At 49.0% G+C, this 10,722-nt stretch overlaps 1 protein-coding gene across 1 annotated transcript in view; it reads left to right on the forward strand.

Annotated features, from left to right (window-relative positions):
• The window catches only part of thoc2 (THO complex 2), a 56,208-nt gene extending 46,187 nt beyond the window's left edge, over window positions 1-10,021 (forward strand). The window contains exons 34-39 of the mRNA XM_035532043.1: window positions 6,910-7,029; window positions 7,302-7,368; window positions 7,616-7,755; window positions 8,582-8,652; window positions 8,894-8,941; window positions 9,231-10,021. Coding sequence (XP_035387936.1) covers window positions 6,910-7,029; window positions 7,302-7,368; window positions 7,616-7,755; window positions 8,582-8,652; window positions 8,894-8,921 — 426 coding nt within the window. The 3' untranslated portion in view covers window positions 8,922-8,941; window positions 9,231-10,021. The remainder of the gene's footprint in view (window positions 1-6,909; window positions 7,030-7,301; window positions 7,369-7,615; window positions 7,756-8,581; window positions 8,653-8,893; window positions 8,942-9,230) is intronic.
• The last annotated feature ends 701 nt before the right edge of the window (window positions 10,022-10,722 follow it).

Consider the following 10,722-nt stretch of genomic DNA (forward strand, 5'->3'; position numbering starts at 1 on the left):
GGTGAGGGGGGGGTGTGTGGGTGGGGGGTGTGGGTGAGGGGGTGTGTGGGTGAGGGGGGGTGTGTGTGTGGGTGAGGGGGTGTGTGGGTGAGGGGGGTGTGTGTGTGTGTGGGTGAGGGTGTGTGTGTGGGTGAGGGTGTGTGTGTGTGTGTGTGGGTGAGGAGGGGGGTGTGGGTGAGGGGGGGTGTGGGTGAGGGGGTGGGTGTGGGTGAGGGGGGGTGTGTGTGTGTGTGTGGGTGAGGGGGGGTGTGTGGGTGAGGGTGTGTGTGGGTGTGGGTGAGGGTGTGTGTGTGTGTGGGTGAGGGGGGTGTGTGTGTGTGGGTGAGGGGTGTGTGTGTGGGTGAGGGGTGTGTGTGTGTGTGTGGGTGAGGGGGGTGTGGGTGAGGGGGGTGTGTGTGTGTGGGTGAGGGGGGTGTGGGTGAGGGGGGTGTGTGTGTGTGGGTGAAGGGTGTGTGGGTGAGGGGTGCGGGTGTGTGGGTGAGGGGTGTGTTTGGTGTGTGTGTGGGTGAGGGGTGTGTGTGTGTGTGGGTGAGGGGTGTGTGTGTGTGTGGGTGAGGGGTGTGTGTGGTGTGAGTGTGTGTGTGAGGAGTGTGTGTGTGAGGAGTGTGTGTGTGAGGAGTGTGTGTGTGAGGAGTGTGTGTGTGAGGAGTGTGTGTGTGTGGAGTGTGTGTGTGTGTGAGGGGTGTGTGTGTGAGGGGTGTATGAGTGTGAGGGGTGTATGAGTGTGAGGGGTGTATGAGTGTGAGGGGTGTATGAGTGTGAGGAGGGTGTGAGTGTGAGTGGGTGTGGGTGTGGGTGTGAGTGGGTGTGGGTGTGGGTGTGAGTGTGAGTGGGTGTGGGTGTGAGTGTGTGTGAGTGTGTGTGTGTGTGTGTGAGTGTGAGGGGTGTGTGTGTGTGAGGGGTCTGTGTGTGAGGGGTGTGGGGGGTGTGTGTGAGGGGTGTGGGGGGTGTGTGTGAGGGGTGTGGGGGGTGTGTGTGAGGGGTGTGGGGGGTGTGTGTGAGGGGTGTGGGGGGTGTGTGTGAGGGGTGTGGGGGGTGTGTGTGAGGGGTGTGGGGTGTGTGTGTGAGGGGTGTGTGTGTGTGTGAGGGGTGGGTGAGGTGGGTGGGTGAGGGGTGTGGGTGTGTGTGTGTGAGGGGTGTGTGTGTGTGAGGGGTGTGTGTGTGTGTGTGAGGGGTGTGTGTGTGTGGGGTGTGTGTGTGTGTGAGGGGTGTGTGTGTGTGAGGGGTGTGTGTGTGTGTGTGTGAGGGGTGTGTGTGTGTGTGAGGGGTGTGTGTGTGTGTGTGGGTGTGTGTGAGGGGTGTGTGTGTGTGTGAGGGGTGGGTGTGTGTGTGTGAGGTGGGTGTGTGTGTGTGTGAGGTGGGTGTGTGTGTGTGTGAGGGGTGTGTGTGTGTGTGTGAGGGGTGTGTGTGTGTGTGAGGGGTGTGTGTGTGTGTGTGAGGGGTGTGTGTGTGAGGGGTGTGTGTGTGAGGGGTGTGTGTGTGAGGGGTGTGTGTGTGAGGGGTGTGTGTGTGTGTGGGGTGTGTGTGTGTGTGGGGTGTGTGTGTGTGTGAGGGGTGTGTGTGAGGGGTGTGTGTGTGTGTGAGGGGTGTGTGAGGGGTGTGTGGGTGAGGAGGGTGTGGGTGAGGGGGGTGTGGGTGAGGGGTGTGTGTGGGTGAGGGGTGTGTGTGGGTGAGGGGTGTGTGAGGAGTGTGGGTGTGTGAGGAGTGTGGGTGTGTGAGGAGTGTGGGTGTGTGAGGAGTGGGTGTGTGAGGTGTGTGTGTGTGAGGGGTGTGTGTGTGTGAGGGGTGTGTGTGTGTGAGGGGTGTGTGTGTGTGAGGGGTGTGTGTGTGTGAGGGGTGGGTGTGTGTGAGGGGTGGGGGTGGGTGTGTGTGGGGGGTGGGTGTGTGAGGGGGGTGGGTGTGTGAGTGAGTGGGGGTGAGTGGGGGTGGGTGGGTGTGAGGGGTGTGTGTGTGTGTGAGGGGTGTGTGTGTGTGGTGTGTGTGGGTGTGTGTGAGGGGTGTGTGTGGGTGTGTGTGAGGGGTGGGTGTGTGTGTGTGAGGTGGGTGTGGGTGTGTGTGAGGGGTGTGTGTGTGTGTGAGGGGTGTGTGTGTGTGTGAGGGGTGTGTGTGTGTGTGAGGGGTGGGTGTGTGTGTGAGGGGTGGGTGTGTGTGTGAGGGGTGTGTGTGTGAGGGGTGTGTGTGTGAGGGGTGTGTGTGTGAGGGGTGTGTGTGTGTGTGGGGTGTGTGTGTGTGTGAGGGGTGTGTGTGAGGGGTGTGTGTGTGTGTGAGGGGTGTGTGAGGGGTGTGTGGGTGAGGGGGGTGTGGGTGAGGGGTGTGTGTGGGTGAGGGGTGTGTGAGGAGTGTGGGTGTGTGAGGAGTGTGGGTGTGTGAGGAGTGGGTGTGTGAGGTGTGTGTGTGTGAGGGGTGTGTGTGTGTGAGGGGTGTGTGTGTGTGAGGGGTGTGTGTGTGTGAGGGGTGGGGGTGGGTGTGTGAGGGGGGTGGGGGTGTGAGGGGGGTGGGTGTGTGAGTGAGTGGGGGTGGGTGGGTGTGGGTGTGTGTGTGTGTGTGTGTGAGGGGTGTGTGTGTGTGTGTGTGAGGGGTGTGTGTGTGTGTGTGTGTGTGAGGGGTGTGTGAGGGGTGTGTGTGTGTGTGAGGGGTGTGTGTGTGAGGGGTGTGTGTGTGTGAGGGGTGTGTGTGTGTGTGAGGGGTGTGTGTGAGGGGTGTGTGTGTGTGTGAGGGGTGTGTGAGGGGGGTGTGGGTGAGGGGGGTGTGGGTGAGGGGTGTGGGTGGGTGAGGGGTGTTTGAGGAGTGTGGGTGTGTGAGGGGTGTGGGTGTGTGAGGGGTGTGGGTGTGTGAGGGGTGTGGGTGTGTGAGGGGTGTGTGTGTGTGTGAGGGGTGTGTGTGTGTGTGAGGGGTGTGTGTGTGTGTGTGAGGGGTGTGTGAGGGGGGTGTGGGTGGGTGAGGGGTGTGGGTGGGTGAGGGGTGTGTGAGGAGTGTGGGTGTGTGAGGAGTGGGTGTGTGAGGTGTGTGTGTGTGAGGGGTGGGTGTGTGTGTGTGAGGGGTGGGTGTGTGAGGGGTGTGGGTGTGTGTGTGTGGGTGGGTGTGGGTGTGTGTGTGTGAGGGGTGTGTGTGGGTGTGTGAGGGGTGTGTGTGTGAGGGGGGTGTGTGTGTGTGTGTGAGGGGTGTGTGTGTGTGTGAGGGGTGTGTGTGTGTGTGTGTGTGTGAGGTGTGGGTGTGTGTGTGAGGTGTGGGTGTGTGTGAGGGGTGTGGGTGTGTGTGTGTGTGAGGGGTGTGGGTGTGTGTGTGTGTGAGGGGTGTGTGATTGTGTGGGTGTGTGAGGTGTGTGTGAGGTGTGTGTGTGTGTGAGGGGTGGGTGTGTGTGTGAGGGGTGGGTGTGTGTGTGAGGGGGGTGGGTGTGTGAGGGGGGTGGGTGTGTGAGGGGGGTGGGTGTGTGAGTGAGTGGGTGTGTGAGTGTGTGGGTGTGGGTGGGTGTGGGTGTGTGTGTGTGAGGGGGGTGTGTGAGGGGTGTGTGTGTGTGTGAGGGGTGTGTGTGTGTGAGGGGGGTGTGTGTGTGTGTGTGTGAGGGGTGTGTGTGTGTGTGAGGGGTGTGTGTGTGTGTGTGTGTGAGGGGTGTGTGTGTGTGTGTGTGTGAGGGGTGTGTGTGTGTGTGTGAGGGGTGTGTGTGTGTGTGTGAGGGGTGTGGGTGTGTGAGGGGTGTGTGATTGTGTGGGTGTGTGAGGGGTGTGTGAGGTGTGTGTGTGTGAGGTGTGTGTGTGAGGTGTGTGTGCGTGTGAGGTGCGTGTGAGGTGCGTGTGAGGTGTGTGTGAGGTGTGTGTGTGAGGTGTGTGTGTGAGGTGTGTGTGTGAGGTGTGTGTGTGAGGTGTGTGTGTGTGTGTGGTGTGAGGGGTGTGTGTGTGAGGTGTGTGTGTGTGTGGTGTGAGGGGTGTGTGTGTGAGGGGTGTGTGTGTGAGGGGTGTGTGTGAGGGGTGTGTGTGTGAGGGGTGGGTGGGTGTGGGTGTGGGGTGGGTGGGTGTGGGGTGTGTGTGTGTGTGTGGGGTGTGGGGTGGGTGGGTGTGTGTGTGTGTGTGAGGGGTGGGTGGTGGGTATGTATGTATGTATGTATGCATGCAGATAGATTTTGAAAGGCATATTGCATTTCTGGTATGAAGGATTCTCTAGCATGCCCCTCTAATTTTTAGTGAAAATCATTCACACATTCTTAGTGTTTGCAATTTTGTCTTTCTTGTATGTTGGGAGCCTGTACTACCCTGTAGCACTTGTGTAATGCCTAAACCGTTGCACATAAAACATGGAATATATTTGGAGAGAGAGAATTCAGTAGATTGTTATGTTTGTTTAAATGACCAAAGGCAACCATTGCTTTCAGAAATGACCACTAGGGAAGCTTGGTTGTTGCCAGCGATTAAAGCGCATAAACGACCACGTCTTTACGTCTTACGTAACAGTGTTGGGATGGCTGCCTGTGGAAAACCACATACCTACCACACTGCATGGTACTTCAGCTCCAGCATATCCACTTGTAATGTCTGTTAAATGTGATGGTGTTGATGCTTATTTTCTCAAATAAGTCTTTTCATGGTTATGATAAACCATGATATTTTCAGCTGCTTTTAGAAACTCATAGCTTTAGCTGGCATTGTAGGATTTTAACCTACTCTGAAATACTATACTATACTGTATAATATAATAGTATAATAATAGTGTGTGTCTCACACACACACACACACACACACACACACACACACACACACACAATCCATATATATATATATAAACACACCATAAATTAAGTGTAAGTATGTCTGTACACACCTTTAATTTAGGCTATCTTGCTTATTTTTTGTTCAGGAATATCAAAGACCATAGCAAGTACTGAATTAGTCAATGGCTAAAATGTTAAAAGAGAAACAATTAAAGATTAGAGTGGTATTTAGGCATCACTGGTGATGGGCACAAATTATATGACCCTTGTTCTGGATAGTATTGCCCTAAGATCAGAGCAAATGTTAGAGAGATTCCAAGAAGTCTGCTTATTCATCAGTAGAAACAAAGGTCTAGTTTTCCAAATAGTTGTGACAGTGGAAAAGGGCAAGTGTGTTTTATTGTGATGGGTAAAATGTATTTCTGCACGGACTGAATTACATGGACCAAATGTCTGAATTTAAATCGCAAAGTGAGCTATTGGGGCCCCAAGCTGCCAACATCCAAACCAAGATTCTGATGTACAGTACTGATGTACAGTCGTCTGCCTCCACTGCTTTTCAAGTCAGACGTCCTCTGGCCTAATGGTCATCATTCAAATTTGCTTTCTTGCCACCGTTTGATGAACGGAATAATGTGTTAGCCACTATTGTGGTGACTGGAGAGAAAGAAAAAAAAACAGGAAGTTCTGTATTTCTGTATGAAATTTTGACTTTATTTGAATGCCCAAAGATGTTACGCACCTTGGGCAAGGGAGAAAAATCTGTAAGGTTCCTAATTAACCAACAGGAATGGGCCTTAACAACTTAGGACCTTCTACAGTTCCACTGCACTGTCACTCCTTCAGCCACTCATTCTTCTGCCCTAATGAGCTCTCTTGCTCCCTCACTTTCTCTCGCTTTCTTGTGCGTGCTCTCTCCCCCTCTCTCTCCCCCTCTTCCCCCCTCTCTGTGCTTTGTTTGGCTTCTTTTTCTTAGTGTCTATTAGCAGAGAAGATCTGTGGTGGCGTTTCAGTAGGTGATATAATCTTAGTAGCTAACACCGACAGACTGCTGGGACTGTTGTCAATTACAAAGCCCCCACCTTCAAGCTCATACAGCTGTCCTCCTGCACATGCTCTCCCAGCTGTGTGAGGCTGTTTCTTGTTCCCTGCTCATGTTGCAGTAGCATAACCTGTCTTTTACAGTGCTGTCAAATTATCAGATCCTTTTTGGTTAACGCTCGTTTCTTGGCTTTTGTCGTTTGTATGGCTCCGTTCAGATTGGACTGTGGAGAATTTGTCTAATGAGCTTCTGTATTGACAGCGATGTACTGAAGGCGGATTTAAGCCTTGTTAAATTGCAGAGATGTTACATGCAGGAAGCATTATGGGCAAGTCATTCCCTTTTGATAGCGGTCTGGTGGTAACAAAGTCTGCCACTAGAGGAATGCCAGTCTGGAACTTTTCAGAATATAGCTTTCGTTTGTTACTGAAAATGATAACTCCATGAACAGTGTTTACTTTTATGGTCCATGTGATGTGTTGATGATGAGATTATCTATCTATTTGTTTATTTATTTATTTTTGCTTTGGCCAGATTTGTTTAGAAAATGATGAATAGCATCAAAAATATTGTTATTTATTGCGCCCAGCCTTTCGCAGGCAGGACATGACCACATGTGGCAAGCCAATCTTTAATGAAAATGTCTTTTTTCCCTTCAGCCTTCTGAAATAGATGGTCATTAAACATAGAGTTAAGCCTGGATCTTTTGACACAGCCTGTCCTCACTCTGGCCTTGCACTGATTTCAGCTGATGCTTTGTGCATATGACCACCTCAAAGCACTGACTTAAATCATTGTATGAAACTTTAATATATATGCTCAAATTAAAACATTCAAAAGAAAAATGGTTAATGTAATGATGATTTATGATTGGTGGTGGTGGTATGAGCTAGCCTTTATTATATTGTTGTCATATCTTTTCCTGCCTTTTTGTGCATGCTGGAGATGGCAGTAGGATCCTGGCTCACTCATGTGTGATGTCCAGGTGTGAAGTCTGGTTTAGAGCCTGCCTCATCTCCCTTGGCCCACGCTCACGGTGTGCCAGCGGTCTCTATGGGCTGCTCCCACTCTCGCAGTATGAGCCTTTAACCCCTGCCTTTAATCCCATCCTCCCCCACCCCACCCCGGCTTCACCCTCTACACCCCCCCACCCCACCCCCCACAGCATCACGCCAACCACAGCGCAGGCCTGTCCAAGGGTGAGGCCGACAAGAAAGAGTCCGACAAGCCCAGGGATCGCTCCAAAGAGAGGGAGAAGAAGGAAGACAGGAAAGAACGCAAACGAGTGAGTACTCTGCCACTGTTGCCACCGCTTTGATATCAACAGCATGGTGGGAGGGAGAGTCTCGTGGCGCTACTAGTCTGGCAGCAGGACGAGTGCTTTATCGGGCCTGCGTCGGATCCGATGTCATGAGGCATTCAACCGAGTCGTCATCTTCCTCGCCGTCTGAGCCAAACGACCAGCAGATGTTAAGCTCCTGCACTGAAGGAAGCAGACAAGGAAGGGTACCGATTACAATCGCTCCATTTTGATTTTCTCCCCCCTTGTGTGTCTAGGATTACTCAAACAGTGACCGCGAGATGAGCCAGGAGACCAAGCGCCGCAAAGACGAGAATGGAACGAGTGAGTTGCAAACATCCTTTGTTCCAAATGTGCGCCACAGTAAGAGGTAGAAGGAGGCAGGAGGGCAGGCTGGGGATGCAGGGGTGGGGTCAGTGAAAAGGAAAGCCCTGCCCCTGACCCCCGCCCTCTCCGGCCGAGGCAGTCGCCCTTGGCGTGCTGCCTCGTGCGTGCATGTCGGCGTGTGTTTTCCTCCTCCTCCTCACTCCGGCTGCGCTGTTTCTCGTCCGCTCCGGCTGCCGTCCCGCAGACTCCTCCAAGCACAGCAAGAGTGCCAGCCCGCCGGACTCACCCCGCTCCAACGACAAGGACAACAGCAAGCGCTCCAAATCCACCAGCAAAGACAAGAGTGATCTGGCAAAAGCCGACAAGACCTCTGGAGGCAAAAAGGTAGTGGCACCCAGAGCCCCTTGGATGAACGATCATTGCAGCTCTATAACAGGAGCCCTTGGAGATGCACAGGCAGATGTTTATTTGTACTGCTTTGTTGCATTGTTTTAAAGACGAAGTCTTCCTGCCCTCCTTGCATTAACTTCATTTCTTTCAGTGCAAATGTAAACTGCCCTACACTGCTTTTTGGCCTCAGATCTGTTAGTCCTTCTTAGAGCTATTCATGATATTCAAGAAGGTGGGGTTGAGACAAATGGAGTATAACTTCTGAAATTCTCATTACTACAGAAGATGTAAATATAGGGATTTACTGGTGAGTTTTGACTACTAATGACTCCTATCAGCATATATTCATGCTCAGTCAGTTATTTAGATTTTTTGCTAAAGCAAAGATTTTTTTGCCACTAAAAATGTCATTGAAGCTGCAAAATCATTATTTAATTTCTTGGGTATGAGCTCTGGAATTAGGAGTAAGGTCAGCTATTTCTGCACCGGAACGTTCAAGATCTTTCTGCTTGCTCACACCACTACCACATTCCTCTTCAGACCAAGGCAGAGGTCTAGTTTTTTAATTTCTTTTTACTGCTAGACAAAAAGTGGAGTCATGAGTCGTCAGTGATTGGTAGTGAATACAGTATGCAGCCCAAGGGTTAATATTTTTATTTGATTTATTTTTCTCCATTCAGCTCCATGAAGGAGTGAGCTTTTTCTGGTGTTTGTGCAGGGGAGGATGGAGCTACATTCTGCTAACTTACAAAGGAGCCTGCACTTCTTTGAAAGTACTCTCATGTTGCCTCATTTATTTGCTTTTCTTGCTTTATTAAAGGAATCCAGGCATGACAAAGAAAAATCAGAAAAAAAGAGAGACAGCACCGGTGCGAAAGAAGACAAAAAACAATATCCTTTGAAGTTTTAGCTATTAGTGAATACATTGTGGATTCGCTTTTGATTTTTTGTAAAGAAACTGAAGCCCCACCCCCAAAAAAAGATGTGATACTGTTACACAACTATCTCATGAGATCTTCTCTGTAACTTCTCTGTAAACTGCACCCTTTCTATCTGGGGTTTCCCTTGTGTTCCATACCTGCTCGGTTTGTGTCTCTTCTGTAACATGATTTCTTTCCCTAACATTTTGCACTCATAAATCATCTGAAAAGCACAGATAATGTATGCTGACAAGATCAAGGTAAGACATGGCCCCTGTTCGATTGTGTATTGTGCAGTGCTGGGCTCAATTCACAGAGCATATCTCTCTCTATGTCCCTGCTGCTCTAGTCTATAGCAAATAAATGTTATAAATGTTTGAATGACACACTAATTTTAAAATGGCTAATTTAAGAGATTTAAAAATGGTGCAGTTGCACTCCATGTCTGCTTTTGCTGCATCTCTATCTGCAATACTATTTAAATATTACAGCATCTTGTCACATGAAAAATGCTGAAAAGTTCTGATGATCGTTATTATACCCATACAGAATTCCCTGTTGTGACCTTTGACGAGCATGGGGACCTCCATTCGCCCGAAACTCCTTTTAGCTATGTCAGCATCTTCATTCTTTTTCCCCATCAGCCTGAGCAGAGGATTCATTTGCACCCTAGCCACTTCTCTCTTTCTCTTTCTTTTTTGCCTGTGTCAATACTTTTGTTGTGTTGCCTAGAAATATTGTAGCTTGTATTTTAACCTGCCATTTTTTTATTGTGATTTTCAGTACTGTGCTGAAAGTTCATTTCCTTTAAATTTTAGCACAATGTGCTGCTGTACTTCACAGATGGAAATTAGGATCTGAATGATGTTGCTCTCAAATTTACTTGCATTTTTAATGCCTGTCAAACCCGCCCTTTTTTCTTTCCCCTTTTACCTTTTCAAGCAATCGAAAAGCATCTCCACCTCAGTTAGATTTCCAGTTTATTTATTTTTGTCTCCTCCTTTTTAAACCATATGTGATATTTAGGCTTAGGTGTGTTTGAAGCAGTAAGAATGGTCTATTTGTATATTATGTATACATTAAATAAAATGGTTACTTGTAATACATAATTTCCTGTTACTTTCATTGCAAATGTACCTTAAGCTCCTCATTGTGTGTTAAATCACGTTTTTAAAAGATTTGTATAAAACAAATGGCAAGTTGGATTTCTTCATAAATAAATGGACTACAGAAAATGGAAAGTATTCATCTCTTTGAGAACTACTTTTGGAATTTTTAATCTGCTTAAGTCTACTGGTGTATGCTTTTTTCTAAATAAAGAAGGTTTTCTCAGTGTGTCATATTCTGTCCTTTTGTGCTTTAAGAATCTGCTGACACGATTCATTTTCTTCAGCAAGTGACTCTCCCGATGTGACCAGAAATTCAGAGCTGTGTGATTTTTGCTTAGTTCAGTCATAATGTCATTCCTTGTACTTCAGGGCTGAGCTCAGGGTATCTAAGGTGCTGCAGATAGCAGAACCTGTCTTTTCACTTGCTGTAGATGGCACAAGTCTCCTTTGTTATAATCCACAGATTGCTTTTTGTGTGTCTGACTCTGTTGCACACTTTCAGGGATTTTGAACTAGTTCAGTTCTTGACAGGGTAAAATAATTTTTTCAGGTTTTAGAAGGTCTGGTGAGCATTCTCATCCAGTACCACTTAAGATTAGATAGGGAATCTCTCTCCAGCCATAGTAATGGATGCTTCGCTACGCTTGATTGTGTAATGGCTGTTACCATCCTTTGGTAAAAGCCACACATTTTATCTACACATGTAAGAAGAATTGGCTTCCTTTGGTAGATAATTCAGTGTACTGCCAGTAAGAAGAGGTAATGGTTTGTATATTCAGCTTCAAAGCATTTCCTTGCCTACTTAAAATGACTTGTAAGGCCTGGCTGATAATGAAATATTTAGTTTGAGTATTTAGAGTATGTATAATTTTGTTAAACTCTTGAAGGAACCTAATACTTCTGCATAATTTGTTGACTCCAGCTCCGAGTTT

Source organism: Electrophorus electricus, chromosome 12 (assembly GCF_013358815.1).
Source record: "Electrophorus electricus isolate fEleEle1 chromosome 12, fEleEle1.pri, whole genome shotgun sequence".
Classification (NCBI taxonomy): domain Eukaryota; kingdom Metazoa; phylum Chordata; class Actinopteri; order Gymnotiformes; family Gymnotidae; genus Electrophorus; species Electrophorus electricus.